Source organism: Nasonia vitripennis, assembly GCF_009193385.2.
Source record: "Nasonia vitripennis strain AsymCx chromosome 3 unlocalized genomic scaffold, Nvit_psr_1.1 chr3_random0013, whole genome shotgun sequence".
Lineage (NCBI taxonomy): Eukaryota > Metazoa > Arthropoda > Insecta > Hymenoptera > Pteromalidae > Nasonia > Nasonia vitripennis.
Window position 1 is genome coordinate 153,003 of NW_022279633.1, and position 24,015 is coordinate 177,017.

The following is a 24,015-nucleotide window of genomic DNA, read 5'->3' on the forward strand; positions in this document are numbered from 1 at the left end:
CATCTTGATCGAAAGAACCGCTACCCGCATCTACCTCTGTTATTGCCGTAGTAAGGCCGGGATCGACCTTCATAACCTCTTCTCCCGTCTGTTCCGGGTCTTCCTCCATCTTTTTCTCGAACGGGATGACATGTGCCCTGCCACCTCCACAAAAAGGCCTGAAGTCGAGGGCTTTCAGTGCCTCGATCTCAGTCCTTTCAAGTAGCACCTGAATGGCCCTCTCCTCCTTCTTTTTACCCTCGGTGCTCAACGTCACCGTTTTAGTTTCGGTGATCTCTCAGGAGTCTGGTGCAAGTGTGGTGTTCTGCCTTTTCAAGCGCTTCACCACGACCTCCGAAGTATACACTACGGGGGCGTAGGTCATCGCACTGACCAGCTTCTGGAGGTCCCCTATCCCAATAGCCTTGAGTTGGGTGCCCTCCCCACACGTCTATTTAGTGGCATTGCGACGTAACCACTCCTTGTCCTTTTGGTCCTTGCAATGGAAGATCTGTGCATTCCTCTGGATCCAATTGTCCAAGAAATTTGGAAAATAGCCTCCGTCCGGGGCGTCATCAATTTCCCCCTCCAAGGCCTCCAGGGCCTTCTTTCCCAGGTCCTCGTCTAGGCGCTCTTCCGAGTACTTGACCTCAACGATGGCCACCTTAAAGTCAGTGACCACCGCTCGGCTGTAACTCTTTAGAGCGTCCCCAACTGACCTCTTTTTAAGCTCCTTCGGGGTGGAGCTGTCGGAGTGCTGTCTTTTAGGTGCGCCCGTAAGGGTCCCAGCCTGAGATCCCCTAGAAGCGCCCTCCAGACGCTTTGTCCTTATCTTCGCCCCTGAGGCTAGCTTCCTATTTGCGTGTCTGTTTTTTTTCTTTTCTTTGCTATTATCTGTTTCCAAGGAGGCACCGGTATTTGCCGCTGGGGTGGACCCCATAGCCGCCCTTTGACTCTCCTGGAAACTTTCACCGGTATTTTCCGTCTTGACGACAGCCGCCGGGTCTTCTAAAATACCGCCTGTGAGGACTTGGCTTTAGCTGGGAAACTCCTTTGTTGCTGGCACTTTTGCAACCATTTCTTGTGTCTTGTTCATTTTCATTTGAAGATTAAGCATGTGTGTTAGTGTTTGTGGGCCGAGCCCTGCCTCTGCATTTTGGACCAGTCAGTCCTTCAGAGAGCCACCCACCGCAGAAAAGCCAACTCCGACACCTGTGACCTCAGCAGGCCCCCCCCCCCCCTGACCCAACATGGCTCTATCCAGTCATCAGCCGGCACTGTTTGGTCAGGCGGGATATTTCGTCGGCTGATAGGACAGCCAGGTCATGCTGGTTAGGCTGACCCGGGCCCCTGTACTATCCGACGGTCTAGGTACGCCAAACAACCTAGTTTTCCTACGGTACCCTCAGATTGACGCAGTCAGCCCTCCTTGAGTGCCAAGTATTGTTCAACGATAGTACCTGTGGGGATCCAGTGTTGGAGGGCCACTTGTGCAGAGCTTGCTCTGCCTACGTCACATAAAAAAAGCCCTCCTCGAGTGACCTCGGTAGGCAGAAAACTCGGGCCCGCTAGAACAAAGACGCTTTCCCGAAGACTACCGAAGGGACTCGAAGCAGTGCGCGTGCTCCTCTATATCTATAGCTATACACACCCAGTCATGTGCCCGCGCGAACGCCTCTCGCCACTCGACTCTCTGGCCTGGCAGTCACAGATCGGCCCTTTAGCCTCTCCGTACTGAAAGTGACCTTCAAAATCCGTGGAGTAAACTCCCTACTGAGGTCATGGCAGTCTAAGAATGATTATAAAATCACTCCTAACCGTATTAGCCTGAAGTCACGAATCGCCTTGTTGATTTGCGCATATGAGAGCCAAATGACGGAAAAACGTTCGCTAAAACTACTAATAGGTAGAATATATTATTAATAAAGAATAAATACGCTTCACTTACTCTTATCCCTAGTATTCATCGGTTACGTCCGGAACATTAGGCTTAAATTCAAGGAGGATTTTTTGTACACCTGTAGTTTTGGTACGAATGTACGGATTTTGATTTGAATGCATCTTTTCAGGATTTGAATGTGTTGTGGCCCCTTAATATTTTTTCAAGAAATAACATTCGATGGTCATTATTATGCTGATATCGTAGAAAATACCGAGATAATTAAATTTTTAAAACTATCTGAGTTGCCATTATTATATCCCTGTTTATCCTCAAAACAACAGAATTGTCATTTTATAGTTTTCCATTATGGCTTGTAATCGTTCATAATGTATTACTATTAATTTTATGTAATTATAATATTGATGAAAGAATGTTAAATTATTTTTTATTATAAACACGAATGAAATGCAATTTAAATAAAAAAAATTTTGTTGTGATTAAAAAAATCAATATTGAATCGATACTAATTACTAAATTAATTCAAATTCAGTATTTTTCTCCTTTGTTATTACCGTAGTTACAACAGTAGTAATTTAAGTAAATTTTGTAAACACAAGGATTAAAAATATAATCGAATTAATAATGAACTTAAGCCCACAAGTCCTCTTACCGCAAGTCACTTGTTCTGCACCAGGTGTAGTTGTTCTCTCCTACGCACGAGAACTATCTCGCCCGAGCGTTGCGGAGTAATTTTTCTCCCGAAAACGGGGAAACTCGTGTGCTGACAGTGGAGTAGAAATGCTGCGCCGTCGGAAGAGCAAATCGAGCGCTGCTCGTTTTTTAGTGTAGAAGGAATGCATTATTTCAAGTCCATTATTTCAAGTATGCCGCCTATCGACTTGCTAGCAATAAAAAGGAAGAATATACACGAAGAAAGCCGACGTGGTAAAAATACTCAGAAAGAAGTTTCCCGTGAAAAGGGGCGATAGATTAAAAACTGGACTAAAAGTCAACACGGGGAAGTGAATAACTATGTAGCACCGCGTATAGGTTTCGCTTGACGTACTGTAAATTATAAAAAAAACTAAAATCATTGGAACAAAATTCTAGATAATACACGAGTATGTTGCGCTCCCCCAGTTTTCACATCTACGCTCCGGGCCACAGCTGAGCAGCTAGCAGCAGCAGAACATCGGCAGCGCCACGAGCCAGCAGCGGCGGAGCGGGGAGCGCGCGCAACACGCGTGTATACCTATATTTGTAGATAAGCGAGCGGCGCAGCGGGCGCGTGAATTGATATCATTTAGAGTAGGAGTTATGACTCAGCGGCGGCGCAGCGTACGCATTGTTATAAGTAGGTGTGAATGAAAAGTGTATATAGGTGTGAATGTATGAAGTATGAATGTAAGCGCAAGTGCAACTACCGGCCTAATCCTTGCTGTTCAAGTATTAGTTTAGTTGCTTAGAGAGAGAGAGAGAGAGAGAGAGAGAGAGAGAGAGAGAGAGGGGGGGGGGGTCGAGAAGCGTGGTCGCTCGCTTCCTCTCTCTTTCTCTCTTCGCCCGTTGCCGCTCTCGCAAATGTATAGTTAGTACGTATTGCCGAAACACTGCACGTACTCGCCTCGCAGTGTCGACCGTTAGACAAACTCGTTGTTCTCGCGTCGGTATTTTACTCAAACTTTCACATCATTTCCATAGTTCATACACACTTGTTAATACACTCTTTTCAAATAAACAAACACTTTTCAAATAATCTACAGTTTTTACGGTATAGAGAGTATACCTTCAATCACGAAATTCAATTGTTTGTTTTAGAACTCCTTGCAGACTATTCGAGAACGATTCACAAGTCTCTACAAAATTAGACAGACTCTTGCTCTTGAGCAACTTATGCCTTGAGCAAGTAAAAGGCAAAGAGCATTGTATAATGATAGACTTAAACTTACTGACTCGGATATTGAACTTTCCTTTAAATTCACCTCTCAAACCTCACCGAGGGCGACTTTGGGCACAGAGACACAGTATATCTTCAAACTATTTATTCTTTTAATTGAACTTCTCACTGACATTTAAAAAAATATTCAAACTAAATAATATTCACACACTTTGTTGCTACTTCAAATAGGGTTAGGGTGCCACTTTTCAATACACATTATGACGGTAGGCCCAGCCCGGGGATAAGAGGACAGCAACAGATAACTTGCCTGGCGTAGGCAAGTTACCGACCGAGGGGCGCTAGTAGCCAAATGTAAATAGTCTACCTACGCGCGGGTAGATGGCGTACGCGTATGTAACACAGGAGAGAGGGAGCAACTCGGGTATATAAGGAACCCCGGAGGCAGCAGCGAGCATTAATGATCTGGCTCTCAACGGAGTAACGTGCGAATGGTAGTACTCGCTACTTTCTCCGGTCTCCACCATATCTAGTAGTCCATGAGCCCCAGGCTCTCGAAGAGTATGTGTCCAGTCCACTCCATCTCCTGTAGGCTGAGATCCAGCATCGCTTGCAAATGATTATTGAAAGAATAAATGAATAACTCTTTACAACATATAAATAATTTTGACCCTTTATTAGAACATCTTCTCCCATCCCTCCATCAGTTGTGTCATCAGTGCAGGATGGTAGTACCCTGTTCTTAGGTGGCTCATCTGGTCGTAGATTCATGGTCAGATGGTAGTACTTCACACATCAGTCTAATAGCTGCGTGGTTTACCTAAGTGTGCGGGGCGTACGTATTGGATAGACCCTACTCACCTCCTTCAACACACGAGCATCTCTCCTCTGGTGGGTCTTGCACTTCAGAGCATAGGGAAGGCTTTTATCCACTCAACAGATATTACCGAGTGGATCAGGGTTCGTTATCGTTCTTCGTATGTGCTTGTCTCCTGATTTACTAACCTCGGGTCACGAATTCCTCGTGTTCGCGTTCTAACCCTTCGCGGACCGTTTCAATATGTTGTAATACTACACACTCTTGGTAATGATTAATTTTTACTAAAATTTCTTGCTAGTTATATTACATATATTTTATCTGTTATCAAGGTTTCCACATTTCATTTTAAACACCTCAAACATTTCTGCCAGGGTTATGAGTTATGACTGTTTTGAGGGTTATGAATTTAAAGCGCGGTTCTGATCTCGTTGCCTAGGCAGCCAACCAGCAATTAATCAGAATCACGTATTAAATGCTTCACAACAAAGGCCATAATTTTTTAAAGAGAGGAATAAATAATATGTTTTACTATAAATGTTGAATAAAGTGACTGAGGGGGGACAGAGGGGGTCGAGGGGGCTTCATGAGTAAAAAATAACGCGTTTTTTGAAACGTTTTATCGTTATTTTGAGGGGGGCTGAGGAGGGGCTGAGGTGGGGCGAGGTGATGGGGGGCTGAATCTCGCCTTGTCTCAAAACAACTATTTTATATATGTGTGTATGTGTGTGTATGTGTGTGCCATTATATGTCTTATTTTCTTAGACACTTTAAAGAATGTTATTTAACGTAATCTTTGTATTAATTACATTTTGATCATATAATTTGATGAGAGATATCACCACCAAGCGGTAGATATCTCGGCGCGATTTTTTTTTTTTTTTTGTAAGGTAATGTAACAGTTTTCCTATCTGAACATTTGTCTATTAACTAAGTTGAAATAAATTTCAATTTTCTTTTACATTTCCTTAAAACAATTTTTTATATCTCACCATTTAATGAAATTTACATGTAGAAGTGTTAAAATCAATGACGGCTTACGTACTGCCATCTGACGGGAGGTATACGTGGGTGCTATACGCGAGAATTAACATTCGTCACGATAACGCGCGCCGATTGCCAAAGAGAAACAAACAGAAAAAAGAATTGTGCACGTTAGAATTAAAATTCTTCCTTCCCGTTTTTTTCTCTGGATATGCTCCATGAAATGACTTAAAATTAAATTTGTCTATAGTTATAATAACATTCAATAATCATGAACGATTCTAAAATCACTAGTGATCTAAAAATCGTCATGAAATAACACACATGCGTAACTGAAAATCTTGTTTTTAACGAATTGGTAAAACAAAAACAGAAAATAACGAGCCTAAGTATACATTAAAATCAATTAAAGAGAATCTAAGATATAAGCAATGCAGTTTTCAATTATGCAAATTATACAGGGTAAGAAAAAAATATTGAAGCTTTATAACTAAACTAACTGGTATCATAAACAACCAAAAGAAAGAGATTAAGGTGCTATATAATGCTAACTAAATTCAAAATTTTAAATTGGTTATTGCCTTCTACTCCAGTTATCGCGTCATTTACAAAAAACAACTCATAGCATACAGGGTGAGAAAACGAAATTTGGAAGCTTAATATTTTTGAAACTAATTTGTTTCATTAACAGCCCAAAAGGGATCAAAGTACTATATAATGGTAATTAAATCCAAAATTTAAACTTCATTATTGCGTTTGTTATCGCGTCACGTAGAAAAACGACAGTTTTTCAGTTTTTTATGTTTTTCTTAGGATTTTCTTATGCTCCTTTAAATGACACAAAATTACAGTGGAGTATACTCCTAATAACTTTCAATAATCATGTTTTTTCTAGAAAAATTAAAGATTTAGTTTTCGAATTAAAACAATTTCGAAAAATTGCGGTTTATGGTGTATGATAAATTTTCGACGGTAAAAAGATGAGTAATTTCATTCTCTTTCAGGTACATATTAAGCAATTTACTTTTATCAAGTTCCAATAACTTCAATATCACAAAATGAAAAATTCAGAAAATTGATTATTTCCCCACTATGCACTAATAGAAAATAAGCCTTGGTGGGTTAAAATTCACTAAGTAAAAGCTAAGATACAAGTGTGTAAAAACTAACACACACGCATACATCCGTACGGACATTTTCCACAAACACTATTTTTCGACTAAAAATGCATTAAAATACACTTCCTACATGTTTTTACACAGACTCGAAAAAATACTATTACAAGGCTTCCTAAGAAGGAAGCAAAATATAATTCCAAACTTGACTTGTTTTTATAGAACTCAGTTGTTTTTTAAGCTGTAACTTTATTTTAAATACAGTTCTAAACATGCATGATAATATGGCAATGGCAATGGCAATGGCAATACAACAAACTCGCCTAACATTATTACTTTAATTATTATTATAGTTTATTTTAGATTTTAATTACAGAAATTTTTGGACATAAAATTGATCGTTGAAAACAAAGTAATCATATCATCTTTAAATTCTAATACATTTGAATTCAATGAAAATATAGTTAATAAAATTGATGATAAAGGTTTTTTTATTTTATAATGATGATAGAATTAAAACTACAAATGACGGTAATTTAATAGACTTAATGCCAAGTGAATTTCTAAATTCTTTGACTTCAAATGCATTAGCACCACGCAAGTTATTCTTTAAAATAGTAATCATCAAATACTTAAGAAATTTTGATATCGATGGTGGTCCTTGCAATGAAAAAAAAAAAAATTATTTGATATTAAAAACTATATGACCACACACCCACACACACACCCACACACCGCGCGCGCGTATGCTTTGGTAAAAAATTCCCAAACCAAAATGGCCAATACAACAACTACTCGCCAATTTTTGCTTCCTCCTAGAGAAAGCTTTGTAATAGTAAAATTTTGAGTTTCATTTAAATTTCTAGAAAATACGTTTTGGTGTGTTAAAAGTTAGAATCATTTGTTTTTAGAAAATTTCTGTATGGATGTGTGTATTTGTGTTTGGTGTGCGTGTGCGTGTGCGTGTGCGTGTGTGTGTGTTTATGTGGCGTAGGCAGAGCAAGCTCTGCACAAGTGGCCCTGCGACACCGTATACCCACAAGTACTATTGTTAAACAATACTTCCGTGGGGCCCGTTAACTAGCCTTTTTTAGCTTCTCCTCTTGAAGTTTGACATTTCCATACATCCCCCATCAACGAAGGTGATTAGGGGTTTAGGATCAAACTCGTCTTTTTTATTTTTCATGGTCAAGCCGTCTACTTCGAGCAGCATTGACCGTCCGTCCTCTGGACAGACTCAACCCCGACACCTCCGTTCCTCTGCATCGGGTGAGGGATTCTGAGCTCAACTCAGTTACCTACGTTCCTCAGCATCGGTCTGAGAAGCACTTAGAGGTACTCAACCCTAGCTCCTACGTTCCTTTTGCATCGGGCAGGGGAGTAAGAGTTGTGACCTACGTTCCTCTGCATCAGTCCGAGGAGCGTTTTGTATCTACTACCTAGTAGCCTTCGTCTAGCAACAGTTTTACTTAGCTGTTTTGCCTTGTCCTTCCCTTCTATTCTCTTCGTCGTTTCTAACCTTCTTGAGAATGGTCCTTACGTAGTTGTTTACTGCGTACCAGCCATCCTTCGACGCTAGCATAGCTGTCATCATTGACTCAGGGGTCATCCTAGTCTGAAGGTAACACTCGAGTTTTTCTCGGTTAACTTCGTATTGCGAATAGTCACAGAAGACATACTTCGCATCTTTGTTTGCTTCCAAACATACTGGGCAATTCGGATTGTCCTCTATCTTGAAGCGGTGTAGGTAGTCTCGAAAACACCCTTGTCCACTCAAAAACTGCGTAAGGTAGTAATTTACTTCCCCGTGTCGTCTATTGGTCCAGCCAACAATACGTGGTATGAGGCAGTGGGTCAATCGCCCCTTTCCACTGGAGTCCCATCCTCTTTGCCACTCGGCTAGGGTTTGTTCCTTCGCGGATTTCCAAACTTCCTTTTGAGTATTGTCACCAGCCGGCTTTCTTCGTATATATTCTTTTGTTCTGTTGCTAGAAGGTCAATAGGCGGCATACTTTAGATAACACACACTGCATCTTCTGATACAGTTCGGTAGGTAGCAGCGATCGGCAATGCACTTCTCCTATGAACTGTTGACAGCTTTCATGCATAGGATTTCACCAACATAACGTCCGCCCATATTGGGGCACCGTCGTTTGGCATTAGTCGTGATGGTGCAACACCGGCTTTTGCTGCTTTATTGCTCACCCTCTCGAAAAGCTGCTTGAACGTTAGTCCGGCGTCCATGGTAATTCCCAGGTACTTAATGGTCGGCTAAGAGTCTATTTCGTGTCCGTTCACTGTCAGCGTTATTTTCTCTATTTTCTTTCTACTAGATATAAGGATAGCCTCCGTTTTATGGCTAGCAAGCTCAAGTCTAGTCTGCTTTAGCCAATCGTGAATTATACCTACTGCTTCGTTATCAATTTCCGTCACCTCTTCCTTTTGCTTTGCTACTACCACTACTGCAATGTCATCTGCAAACCCTACAACCGTTGCCCCTACGGGTAACTCTAGCCTAAGTACTCCATCGTACATGATGTTCCACAATAATGGGCTAAGCACTGACCCTTGTGGGACCTCTCCGGTTACTTAATAGGTTTTCATGCCGCTCTCTGTGTCATACAAAAGGGTTCTGTATTTTAAGTAGTCAGACATAATTCTTCTTATATGTACGGGTACCGGCATGCAGCTGGTTGAGTTTAACGCATTTTTGACATCCAGTGTAATAATACTTCAATACAGTACTTCTTGGCTCCCTCCTCCTTTCCATCTTTTCCTTTCTATTGCAGTTCTAGCGGTGCCGACTACTAAGATTACAGCGTCAAGAGTTTAGCGTTTTTCCTGAAGCTGTATTAATATTCCACTGGTCCTTTTGGTTTTTCAATGACTTGGTCCATTCTAACGCCGATTATGCGCTTTAAAATCTTGCCCGGAGAGTCCAGCATGCAGAGTAGTCTGTATGAGGCAGCTTCTCCAGGTGGCTTCTCCTTTTGGTAGTAGCACCAGGCGTTGTTTCTTCCAGTTTTACGGTAACGTCCCTTCTTCGAGAGATGAATTGTACAGGTCCATGAAAACATGGGAGCGTGCCTGTATAGCTTGTTTCAGTGCAATATTGGGTATGCTATCCAAGCCAGGAGTCTTGTTTTTTCTCAATTCCTTTGCATGCAGCCAGTAATTCCTCTGTGGTGATTGTTGGAATGATTTCGTCATTTGTCTCTGCTTCAGGGATAGCTGTTACTTCCTGTTAAGGGGGAAACAGCGTAGTTACAATACGGTCCAGCGATTCCGGGCTTTTAGGAAAGGGGATATAGCCTCCCTTTATCTTCTTTATTACTACTTGGTATGGGATTCAGCTCAATCTCGTCCTGTAACTCTTTAAGGGGTTGTTACGTCCGAACGTCGGCGCACAATGTAATATTCTTCGTTTTGAGTCAGCTTCTGCTGAACTCGGGATTGAGTCACTCCCTTATTTATTTTAATATTCCCCTTGAATTTATTCAAATTTCTTCTCAAACTCATGAACAGGTCTTGTTGAACTGTAGGTCAAAAGGCCTCTGACAAGCGAAGCCCAGTCAACCCTCCAGGCAACTCGACAGGTTCTCCCAAAATTAATAATAAACAGTTAATTAATAAATATAATAATCTAAAAATTTGGGAATTTGTAAAGTGAGCAGGCTTTGAACGCTGCCGCTTATTTTACAAATATATTTATTAATTAACTTATATAATTTTCACTTACTTTTCTTGTTAGAAGATTGCAGCAAATTCAGAATTTACTAGACTGTTAACTCCTTCCTTCTTGTTTTTGATAAATGATAAAATTTTTAGTGATTGATGTATGCTCTAAAAAAATAATTAAATGAACTTTACTACAAGTATGTTTTAGTAATGTATATTATGAAATCTTTGAAAATTTGTTGTCCACTCTGCAGCCACCACGGCTTGTAATAGGCCCCGCGTCGCATCTTTTCCATAGGCCCAACCCTTTGACCTATAGCATCGCTGCTTTCCGCTTGTGATCTTCTTCCGCTCCACCTTCGCTATTTTCCTAGCCTTGTCCGTGATGATCCGCCAATGATTCGTCAAGGTCTCTGTATTGTTTACAGACGATGGCTATGTCGATCTCTGTCTCACGGACATACTGGCTCAGTAGGTCCTATGCAGTGGTGCAGTGGTTCATATTCAACTGCACTATTTTCATTTTCTTTCCTGTCAGTGGCTTCTACTGCAGCTCGGTAAACTGGACATGCGTAGCTACCAGCTGCATGGTCACTCTTCCCACCTCTGCCTACTTCGCAGAGTACACAGTTGGGTTGGTTCTTACACTTCTTTGTGCGTCACCGTACGTCTTTCGCATTCACCGAAATCTTATCGTAGAGTCTTCTATAATGTTCTCTTCGCCAATTTCCTTCTGTAGTGCTTTTTGTACTTCCTCTTTTGAGGTAAGCATGTCCAGATCTTTTACTTCAATAGTCTTTTCCTATTGTAATGCTTTTATTGTGGCGCCTTCCACTAGTACCACTTTAACTGCTTCTTGAAAGTCTGAGGTTTTGACTTCTGTGAAATGCTCACTTCTTTCGCATTTCAATACAGTTAAGAAATTAATAAGATCAATTATCATAAAATTAGTTAACCAACACACTTCCCATTAGAATGCAGCAAAAGATAAGATAAATAAAATTCAAATTAAATATCGATAATGAAACTAAAATTAGAGTTATTAATTAAATAAGATAGAAACAAGAAACGACAGCGTTATCAAAATTACAAATAAAAACGTAACAAAATCCGAATAGAAATAAATAAAATCATTAAAGATTATAAAACACAATGAGGGGAAACTTAAGTTAACTCAGAGAAAAATCAATCCTACACGCTATTCATTACACACACACATACAAAATTGGAGGAAAGCGACTGTCAGCAAAGGAAAAGAGTGCATGTAGAGATAGGAGGGGAGGCACTCGCACTGGCCCCGTGCATCGAAAATCGAGACGCGACGAGAAGAAGAAGGCGACTATCAGCGAGGGAGGAGAGTGCATGTAGAGATAGGAGGGGAGGCACTCGCACTTGCCCCGTGCATTGAAAATCGAGCCGCACGAGAAGAAGAAAGCAACTATCAACGAAAGAAGAGAGCGCAGGTAGAAGATGCATGCGCAAGCCTCCGTATACATGGTGTACAGACCTCCGTCACGTGCAAAACAAAGAGCTGCGGACAAAGGAAGGTCAAGGTGCGCCGCACTTGACTACGAGATATTTGGAAACCATTGGCAGCCTAGATGAAAGAAGATGCTCTGTATATCATAGGGGAGCATGCCTAATAAGGAGATATGCGACGTGCAAGCCCCTTCATTGGTCGAACGATCCTCTCATAGTTACTTCTATACGCCAAAGAGGAACCGCGAGGAGGCTAGAGGAAGCTTGCCCAAATACGGACCGGTAAGTCGCGTCGGACTTTAAATTTTACGCGTAACTTCTGTCGGGACTTAAAATATTTACGGTCGTTCAAAAACTTAGAATATTTTCGATCATATCGGACTTTGAATAATGACGTTGTCGTTTGTTGTTCCTGAGGAAAATTATAATTGCTTTACAATACATGCGTTAGTTGCGAGCGAGCGTTAAACAAAATCTTGTTGCTTTGAATAAACTTGATTGAGAATTTAACCACGAGTGCACATTTAAATCCTTAAACTCCTAATTCCTGACGCGCCCATTCATACTCGAGATCTATTCGCTTTGGAAGCTGAACCGACGCCCAACTGAGAGGATGTGCTGGTAGCAGAGCAGGTCAGAAGCAGAACAAATCACAAGATAAGTGAAATACACACGCATAGGCCGCGCGCCTCAGTAACGATAGGAGTATGATGTCCTACTTAACTGACTACTAAGGGAAGATTAATTTGCATTATAAATCTCAGTGTTGGATTTATTCTAAAAATACATAAAGCTCAATGGCGGTTTCAAAAGACTTTCCGGCAGCTACTGGCGGCTGTTCTTTCTTAGATCGCGAAGGTAGTCAGGCACCGATGGCGCTGAAACTTTGCGTTTTAAAGCCTTGTCGTCATCTGTGCTTATAAAGCAACCTGTAGAGTTACTGTCTGGTGACAAGTCTCATAAGTTTAGGACATAACACTTCTCTTGTGTTAAGTTAAAATTGTTTAAGCTGTATAAGAAGATCTCCTGCCACTGTCCTGCGTATTTTATTTACGCTATCTATTTATAGTCTCTCGAACAAATGTTGGAGACTTGTGGATCTCGATGGACTAGTTGGCAATAAACAAAAACACTCTCGACCGTTAATTTGAATTGATGTACCGTAAGAAAAGGCTTTGACATTTATTGAAAGATAGAGTGTATTTACAAGTGTTAAATCTAAGGAAAAGTAATGAAAGCTACAGTATTAAAGTACCGACGCGTGAACAACGATATTGTTACGGACGACAATGTGAGGCGATTACGTGCGCTCACAGTGTTTCGGCAATACGTACTGACTATACAATCAGCGAGAGCGGCAGGCGGAGAGAGAGAGAGAGAGAGAGAGAGAGAGAGAGAGAGAGAGAGAGAGAGAGAGAGAGAATAGGAGCGAGCGAGCGCGCATTGCCATGGCAAGGCCCTTTTCGGTGCCGTGCGAGCAGGTTAATATATTCGAATTCGAGCGGCAACAGTTCGCCTCTCGAACCTTCTCGCTATCTCTCCGCGTAACCGTCTAATTTTTCGAACACTATTTCTCAGCTTGTTAAGTGAAGGATCCTCCTTGCTTGCCTTTTTCTCCTTTTTCTTTGTCTTTCTTGTGACGACTTCCTGCCACGCTTCCATTTTGGAGATCTAGTATTTGGAATTGTCTGAGTTTCCATTGTTGTGAGTTATCTGCCATGCAGAGATTCCTATAGCTTGCTCTTGTGCTTCGGGCAAGATCTTCAATTTGTTTGTGCACATTATGCCTGTCCTTGACATAGTCGATCCAAGTACGCATCCTTTTGCGATACGCAAACATCTCTTTTATCTCTGTCTGCATCCACCTTCAATTCCATATCACCTGCGTCTTTACATGCAGCAGGTGTCATGCGACATCCGAGTAAGTTCCCCCCACCCCCCTCCAATCTCCATGGGGCCACCGGGGCTTCCACCCTATTGGAATTGTTGGCGGGACTGTGCTCTGTGGCTTGACCCGCTTGGGGTAGTAATGTTATTTACTCACTATCCATGTTTGATTTATTTTCGGGGTTTCTTCCCATAGCCTGTTTGGTCCGAGGAGCATATTTTATTTTTGCTCTACCCTTCGGCGGGTTGAGGGGACCTCAACGCATCGATGAGCTTTCCCCTATCCGCCACCCAGGGGACGTGCTACATACGGGGTATCGACCCCAAAAACCCCCGAGTAACGAGTTTTGACAAATCTTGTTATTAATTCCCCGCGAAACTCTGGGAGACGACGTTTATACTGACCACCCTGGGCACCAGGTACCTCGGAGAGCGTTGACATAACGATATTCGTATTCAATTCGACTAATTATTTAAATGATTCCCGTAAAACTCTAGAAGACGACGATAATACTATTGACCCTAGCCACCAGGTACCTCGGAGACCGTCGCTGTCGCGATATTCGTGTTCAGCGATCCCAAAAACCCCCGAGTAGCAAAACTGGATTAATTTCCTTTAATATTTACCAAGTTGTTAATTATTCATTACCTTTTTGCAATGCACTTCTAAAATGCATGTTTTTAATGCACAAATATATTTTTGAAAAAGTAATTTATCACTGTAGGTTACAACGTTTTTGGACGCTCTCACGAATTGAATGCAAAAAACCGCATTAAGATCCAACTTACTGTTCAATAAATCGACATTTAAGCCGTTTTCAGTGCTTTATTTCCTCGACAGAAAATATAAGTTATGATTTCACGGGATTTATTTTTTACGTGAATATGAAGAAAATTATTATTCCTACAGTTCTAAACAATCCTTTAAATCGTTAATTATCATTATAACATATTTAAATCCATTTAAAAGGAATAAAAAGCCTTATATTTATTACTTTTATTTGTTCTCGATATTCTACCGAGAACGACGTGCAAAATTCATGTGACCAGTAATGGGTTTTTCAGGTAGATCAACCAGACAGAATCTACTAATAATATTCATTTCTAGACAAATTCTGCTAGAAAACCCGGCAACGTTCCTACCAGGGATGGTCCCGTGAAATTTTAAACTTTTAGAAAGTTTCAAAGTATAAATTCAAACTTTTCCTAGAGTTTAAAAACTTATTTTTAAACATTCAACGTGTTTCTGTGAAATTTTAAATTTTCAGAAAGTTTGAAATTAGAAATTTGAACTTTTCCGAAAGTTTAAAATGTTATTTTTAAACTTTTGAAACAGTCTCATTAAATTTTATACTTTTGGAAAGTTGAACATGATCAATTTAAACATTTTAAATAAATATCTTTTAAATAAATTTTGTAGATTTTGTGTAATAATTTATATAATGTTTGTTGCAGGTTTACCTCCAGGAATACCACCAATAGGACGTGCAGGACCTCCTATGGGCCCTCCAAGCATAAGAGGACCTCCACCAGGATTAATGCGAGGTGTGCCTCCCCGACCTTATTAAAAATTTAAATAAAAGGATTTAAATGAGATTTATCATTTTTGTGGGATTTAAATTTTTTTAGCAATATATGCAATTTTGTACTTGAAAATAAATAAATACACGAATGAATTTCAATTGTTTATACTAACATTTAATTATACAATCAAGTTTTGTCACATTTAAATACCATAATTTTTGAGACTGTTCAATATGTTACGCTTGGATTTACGAACTTTAAAGCTACACTGAGAAGCAGAAGGTGTAACTACTACACTCCGACTGTATCGTGTGTTAAAGTGTAGCAGCAGCACCCTTGCGAAGAATCTTACGCGATCTGCAAAACAGTTTGACCACAAAAATTATTAATCGTAGAAAAATAAGAGAAAAATAATGTTTTATGTTTAAGGATTTCAAGAGATATACTTTAATATAAATAATTTAAAGCGTTGTAACGAGTACCGAGATATTCGAATTTTGCGCGCTCGTATGTCACGTGACTGAGACCTAGCAGACGACGTCGATGGCAGGCGCCCACAGGAGAGCTCCATGATTGAAAGAGCACAACGCGTTAGATTGATTTTTGCGTTCGGTTCCACCTAAATCATACAGTGACAGAATCTGTGAGATCGATCCTGAACCTGCAACGGCGTACGATAATACACTGTCCAAGAGCAAAGGGCGACTCGTCCATCGATCAACATCCTGTTGCTTATTTTCTTTTGGAGGCCTTTAGACATTACTCTCCTATTCCCGTTGCTGCCGGGCCCATTCGCGAGAACTCAACACGAGCGAAATCGAAGCAAGTGAGTATAGTGTACTGAGAATTCCTCAGACAAAGCTGCCGACTGCCAAACCTCGTGACCACCGATCAAAACTTTGATGAAACTTCTAAAACTACAAATTCACTCCCTCTATTAGGATAGCACGCGAGCCACGAGAACTTAAACCTATAACATAGAAGTACTATGACATACAAGGTCTCATGGAAAGTGGCACCAATCGTCCGAATGATTTGGAAAAGTTTAGAGTGTAACGAAGTGCGAAATTCGCAGGTAGATTCGCGCATCGTTGAAACGCAACTTTGTGCAAGCGCGAGGCAAAATTCGGGGCCTCGCGTATAAGTCGCGGTCTGTCGGACAGACAGATAGCTTCCGGCCATGGGTGCGAACGCGTCAGCTCTCGTGTGTGAGACAACAACACCACCGGCGCCGACTGTGTGAGTGTGTGTCTACCGAGAACGGCGACTGTGAGTAAGTAGGGCTGAGTCCTTTTTCTGTATCGCGTCAGCAGTAGCAGCGGCTACAGCTTTGCGACTTGGTGCAGCGGCACCAAGTACCGGCCTTCTCGTTCGCGCGCGTAAGCTTCGCGAGATACTACTGATTCGGCGCACATTTGTATAGAGAAAATATTGGCCGCACAATATATCATTATTTTGTTTTACTTTAATCGGGACTAGCTTCATTTTCCCAAATTGTTTTCTCCCGTTCCCTAGGTCCTCATCCCTAATACCGCCGCCTTCGCGGGTGTTGCAACAAGCGGTTGCAACGCAAAACTGAGAAGCCGGCTCCGCACAGAAGAGTGCGGAGTGATAGCACACGTGCGAACACGACGTTCGCGAAGCAGCTCTAGCAGCGAGCTGCGTTGCAACGCGGATAAATCACAGGCGTTGAGAGAGTTCTCCGCCGTACCGAGAGATTGTGATAAGGTCGGATATTGCCGAGTTTTACCCCGAAATCGAACCCCGTTACAATGGCGCCCATCAACGTGTGGATTCTGTGAGGAACGCGCGGAAAATCGTAGAAGAAAACGACGGCGTATTCTGTATATTAAGATTGCTTCAACAAGTGCTAAAAGTCGTCATAAGTGTTACAAGTAAAGCTGCAGATTGAGCTGTAAAATCATTGCCTAAAAGAATATTTTTGATTTAGGCATTTCAAGATACGTTTCGCAGAAAAAACAGACCTTGCCTCAGACGCCGTTGAAATTCATAGCGCATATTACTATTGTTGTCGTGTTCAGAATTATAGAACATTTTATTTTTGCTATTGACAGCGCATATTATTTTGCAATCGCCATTGAAATCTACAGTGCACATTATTTTGCAGCCGCTATTGGAATCTACAACGCATATTACTTTTGCAGCCACTTTTTAAATTACAGGCTCATCGAAAATTATGCAGTGTTTATGGTGATAAGTGCTCAAGTGAACGCCAGTATCATGATTGGTTTGCTCGATTTCATTCCGGAAACTTCGATCTTAAAAATAAACCTCGCCCTGGTCGGCCAACCATTGAAAAAGTCGATGAAATTTTTGAAAAAATCGAGATAGACCGACATATTTCATCTCGCGACATAGCTATGGAACTAAACATCGAGCATAAAACAGTTTCAAACCATTTACATAAGACTGGATATAAAAAGATGCTCGATACTTTGGTTCCACACGAATTAACGTCAGTAGTAGGGGCTGCGCGGCTACTGGGCCACCAAATACCGACGCATGGTAACTCATATTAGTAGATCCCTGCTTTACCGACAGATCATCGCATGTCGGCCGTGCTGTCAGCGGTGGAGCCCCCGCCTACGCATGGTAACTCGTATTAGTAGGTCCCTGTTTTACCGACAGAGCATTGCATATCGACCATGCTGCCAGCGGTGGCGCCCCCCATAAACCAGTGTTGTCGACGGTGGCGCCCCCGTTACCGACCCCCCCCCCCCTCCATAGCTCAGAGTGAGCATCGGTAATTTAATTTATCGACCTGGGATGCGACGGATAATTTGGAATTGGATTTGTAGGATTAAAGGTTAAGGTAAATAAATAAATACATCAAAATATTCATTTTTATTATACTTTATTCAAAAAAAAGATAGGTACATAAAACATTATTTGTAAAGACATGTATATTATAAAATCTTTCAGAACTTCTTATAACCTTGATGTTCTGGCATGACTTCGTATTAGTGAAATATTTCTCAAAAGTATTTTTTAACCGCTCAAATTTATTAACAGGAGTAGAACAAGGTTCTCCACGATACGTATTACATTGTTTATCATCTTGCACTCTACTAACGCTTTTATCCTCCTTGAGAGGTGTGTACGGAATGCTATTTCGTTTCATTTTTTATATCTATCCTGACTGATGGTTTAAGATAAAATTGATTCGAATATTTGTTCCTGCAAGCTTTATATAGTTTCAAACAAGTTTCTTAATATCACCACTTATAGGATTATACTTGACAATGCGATCATGTAGAATTAGATAATACGCTGTAGTATCCACGGGTATATTACGCTTACATTCAAATTCAAGACGTACGTCTACAGCTGCCTGTTTGAGTGATCTATTACAATTCTATCAGAATAATACGCATTCTGAAAATTAGCATACATATCGTAAAGCATGGCAAACTGATTGTTTAAAATATCAAGATTCAGATTTCCATACGGATAGCTCTGAGAGTTGAGGAAAAGTTTGACATTACGAATATTACAATGATCAAAATGACTAGCATTTTGTCTTCGTACACCTTTCCTCCCTATTTGAAAACCGAGAATGATAAAACGTGGTTTTTCCAGCTGATTCGATGTTTTTACAGTCCATACATGTTGCGTGGTTGTTGGAAGTACTGGATACTCATACAACTCCCATGAACGAAAACTCATCGAAATCGGTATATCTTTTTGAATATAGTTAAATAGTTGTATTTTTCGTCGGTCTGACAGCATGAGGTAGGGCATAAGCCACTCTATACGATTGATCTCGATTGTAAATTCTTCATATATTGGTCTCCCGTCCACCATTAAAGCCTCTTGCAAAACAGCATTCAAATCATTTCTCGATCTTGTGAGAATAAGTTCATGCTTAACGTTTACAACGATTTTGCGATAATCTTCAGCGAAACCAAAAATCATTGATAGAGGAACTGTCACATCAAAGTTTCCATTATTATCAGCTATATTTCCCACGTCAGTAATAGGTGTCCAGCCAGAATTTTCAAGATACTTTAGTTGACTAGGTGAGAAAGATGTGTAACCTTTCATTAGGGTTGTAGCAGCAACGTTCTTACATCGATCAATCTCTTCGAATTTCTTCAAAGAGATGACTAATAGCATTGTTCACAAAAATGGTGTGTTGTACTGCTTGTCCATCCTGTCTAGTAATCTTTCCACAAATCTGTAGAGAACTTTTTGATGGTAGAATACAAATCTTGATGTTGTATAGCTATCCGAATTTCATCACTATTATTGAATGGAAGTGAGGTATAGGGTTCATGTGCCCGATGAACCTCATAATGCGAGACAGATTCATCAAAGATGACAGGGGATTATACGTTAAGAACTGATTCCATTTTTCTGAGGCACACAGCAACAACAGATAAACGTACAAGTTATTCTTTCAGTATTTTTCTCGCTTGCGGTCCCGTTCTTCCTGACTGACTGTCTGACGACATACTGAGCTATTAATATAGCTTTTGTCAGCATTAAAAAAAATACCCATTTCAATGGCTTTTTAAATGTAGATGAATTGTAATAATTTCACCTCGGAGATTAACCAAATCACCATCTTGATCTACTATGCGTAGTTGTAGGTGATCGATCACTTTCACAGATATTGGCAAGTAAATTATTTGTTTAGGCACTTCGATTATCTTGTAGCCTGGCGGAACTGCTGGGAAAAATTCATGTATTGTATGAACTTTCTGCTGATTTATATATGCTCCTGTCGTAATGTTATATTCAACTCGTAAAGTGTTCACTTTGAGAATAGCTACTGGTAAATCTGAGTTGTGACTTATATAGGGCTTCAAAAGTCTTGGAGTGAATCCTAGTAGACGACCAATCGAGTCAGTGGGTCGGAAATCTATTTCATGACTACACATAATAACACTTCGTAACGTATTATTTGGTTTGATACTAACTTTTATACCTCGAGTATCGAGTAGTTCAATTATTTCTTGACCAACATAAAATTTATTACAGTTTTCATCGACGTTCGGTATAGAATTAAAAGTTAGCAGCTCAACAAGTCCAAGACTGTATTGCTTATCCGAATCCAGTTCTATTGGAGGAAAATAGTGCGTCTCAAGGATTGAGGAGGTGCCGGAAAGGCTGAGAGTCATTGATTCAACAACCATCTTGAGTAGACTAATTCAAATCATTCATGTAGATTTCTTTTTATATAGACAAAATTATCTTTACGATTGAGCTGATTGCAGAGAAATTTCAGACAGAGATGACCACAGATAAAAGTTGAAAATTCCTGATACCTCTGATAATTGTACTTAACTTGAGATACTTTCCAGTAATTCATAAGATCTCGTGGTGGTTGTAAATCACTGAAACTATCAAAGTATGTAACATCATTACCAATTTTTCGATAAGCTACCCAATGCGTGCCAGGTCCACTTGCATCATCCAGATTAATGACTGCCGATTCTCTGGCTCGACAACCGATTGAAGGCAGAGCATTTCTCATAAAAACTCGAAAATTTGGTATATTCATTAGGTTTACATATTTGAGCAGATCGTAGTCGGTAAGTGCACGTTTAGGCAATCTTATTTCATCAAAGTTTTTTTTTCTTCCTTTACACTTTTTGTTCTTCTTCTTCAGAAAGATGCCGAAACCTTTACGATGAGGTTTTAGAAACAGTCCTTTACCGAGTGCCAATATTTCAATTTATTCGTTGTTTTTTTTTGCTCTTCCATTTGTTTCTTAGCAGCACTTGCTTTATTTATTGCTTTAGCGATTCCCGAAGCTCCTCCTGCAAGTGAGCCTACTGCACTGAGACCAGCAAAAAGTGGGATAAGGGCTGGAAGAAAGCCACCTACTTTGCTGGGAACAGGCAATATGCGTGAAACATTAACTTTACTTTTTCCACCAACATTTTTCACATGCTCTCGAGCCATCTTTAGTGTTAACTTTATCATAGAGCGAGAATCGTTGCCAGGAATGATAGGTTTTCCCATTGACTTGATCAAATTTTTTAGTGTAATCTTTTTCTTTGAAATCGTTTTCTTAAGTTTATTAGATCTACGCCTGCCACCTCCTCTTACTCCTCCTCTTCCAACACCCAAACCAAGCTTTTATTTTAACTTCATGGTATTTGCTATAGCGAAAGCTGTCGCTTTTTGTTTCAAACCAGCGTCTCTAGATTTCACTCTCTGCCACGCCTTCTCTGCTAAAATCTGATCAGTTGCGTTTCTCTCTTGAATGTTATCAGGATTTTTTGAGTAGGCAATATCGTGTTCCTTACAAGCAGCGTCTAGAGGATTTATTCCTGAATCACCACGAGCTAAACGTTTAGCAAGTTTAGTACCTGGACCACAGTACTGATAACCAGGCACATGAAGTTCAATGGGTAATTTGTTAATCAATGTATTCACTAAACCTGTACCTTTTTTCTGATGCATGATGCTAGCTCTTAACAAGCTCATGCGAGACTGACTGAGGGTACTATAAATGCTCATATTTATAATATATCGAGTCAGTCGTGATATGAAATTTTAAGAAGCAGGCAGCAAAGTTGCCAGTGGTTAATTTCGATCTTTTGACCCAGCAGCAGCAAAAAAAAAAACACAATCGTCATGGAAAATTGCTACCTAACAGTATAAGAGCAGTATTTTGTGGTCCGTCTAATTGTGGTAAAACGAACGCACTCTTATCGCTAATCATTCATCCTAATGGTTTGAGATTTGAATATATTTACGTATACTCGAAATCCTTGAATCAGCCTAAATATAAATTTTTGGAACAACTTGTTGAGCCTCTAGAAGGTATAAAATACTTATCGTTCGATGAACACGATCTCGTCGTATCACCTGATGAAGCTCAACCCAACTCAATTTTTATCTTTGATGATATTGCCTGTGAGAAGCATGATAATGTCAAAGCTTTTTACTGCATGGGCAGGCATAAAAGCGTGGATTGATTTTACTTGTGTCAGTCGTATGCGCAAGTACCGAAACATTTAGTGCGTTACAACGTCAACTTGTTGTTAATTTTTCGACAAGATGATATGAACTTAAAACATGTTTATAACGATCATGTTAATACAGATATGACATATCAACGCTTCAAAGATATTTGTTCAATGTGTTGGAATAATAGCAATCATAGTTTTCTCGTTATAGACAAAGACCGTGATATCAATGATGGTCGCTACAGAAAAGGCTTTGATCAGTTTGTAATAAATATACAGAATACTGAATAAATTTAGCATTTGATTGTGAGACTCTAAACTATCAAGATGTCTGATTTTGATCAACAAACTGTAGTTCTACGTGAAGTTGAGAAAGCTCGTAGAGCTTTGAAAAGAAAGTACGATTTGGTAAAGTCACATAAATTAGAGGTGGAAAAAAATTTGGAGGACTCGTTCAAACCGCTTGTGAAACCACTGGAAAAGCTAATCGATGTAAGTGAGCATATTAAACAAGAAAAAAGTTATCACCAGTGGTAGTTAAAAAAGAAAAACGAAAGATGAGAAAATAAAAATTAGAGCGTATTGAAAATAATAAAAAAGACTATGATGATGATGCTGATGATGATGATGATGATGATGATGCTGATGATGATGATGATGATGATGATGATGATGATGATGATGATGATGATGATGATGATGACGATGATCCTGGAGAATCAGCTTTTGAGTCAGCTGTGGGCGATTCAGATATTTCAGATCATGAAGAAACTGTTATTCAAAATAACGCTGTCGATGAAAACATTCCATTGTTGCTTAAGGGACAAACACGAGCCTTAGATACAGTATATGGAGTGCGAAAAATGCATGATAATAAACTAATGATTGGAAATGCTCCTATAAGTTTTGACAAAGATAAAATTATCGTTGGCAATAAAGTGTATGAAAAAGATCTCGGTCTTGTGGAATTGTTATTCAAGAAATATCCTGATGACACTTTAATCACTGACAATGATAAGAAGAATTATGCTAAGATTTTAAAAGACACAAATGCACACAAAAAATACTATAAATCGAAGGAAGATATTCGTGAAAATGCAAGTAAGAAATATACTGATTTTGTGAGTAAAATTCTCAAGGTTGGTAAAAGTGGTAAGGGGCTTATGTCATATAAGATCGCTCATAAAAATATCCATACTGAATACCGTTATTGGGATGATCCAAATGAACTTGTCCATCGTTTAAGATTACTTATAGCTGAAACATCTGCTGGCAATAATAACCATGTCAATGAAATACAATCAATCATTGAGGAGCTTCGTGAAGCTGAAATTATTTTGTAACAACGCAGTATCGAAATGATTATTGATGTTGCGACGCTGTGTCTCCCAGTACAGGTGCGCAAAACTTGACGCCTTGTTCGCACCAAGATTTTTCATTAATCGCGGTATTTAGCGTAATCGCCGACGTTTGGGAGAACGTGAGGAAAGAAGGAAGAAGTAATCACACAAGTTATTAAGTTATATTGCACGTATATTTGGCCCAGCCCTTCCCTACAACGTGGTGGCCGTAGCCGCCCACGCCCAGTAGCCACGCAGGGATCGCCGTCACACCTCTACTCTCATATACACGCGCGCGCCTCGAAGCTCTCGCCTCTGACGTCGCGCAGTCTGATCCGTCTGCTCTCTCTCTCTCACACACCCGAATTTCGGCTCGGCGCAACCCGCTCGAGTAGCTACGCGGCCGGCGCGCTCTCTCTCTCCCTCTCTCTCTCTCTCTCTCTCTCTCTCTCTCCCGTACGTATAATCGCGAGCATCGCGCGCGCTCACCGC

The 24,015-nt window shown here is 40.3% G+C and overlaps 1 protein-coding gene across 1 annotated transcript in view; it reads left to right on the forward strand.

Moving 5' to 3' along the window:
* The window catches only part of LOC100114940 (small nuclear ribonucleoprotein-associated protein B), a 48,725-nt gene extending 33,328 nt beyond the window's left edge, over window positions 1–15,397 (forward strand). Inside the window, exon 3 of the mRNA XM_031927157.2 lies at window positions 15,171–15,397. Within this exon, the coding sequence (XP_031783017.1) occupies window positions 15,171–15,283 (113 nt within the window). The 3' untranslated portion in view covers window positions 15,284–15,397. The remainder of the gene's footprint in view (window positions 1–15,170) is intronic.
* Window positions 15,398–24,015: the final 8,618 nt, after the last annotated feature.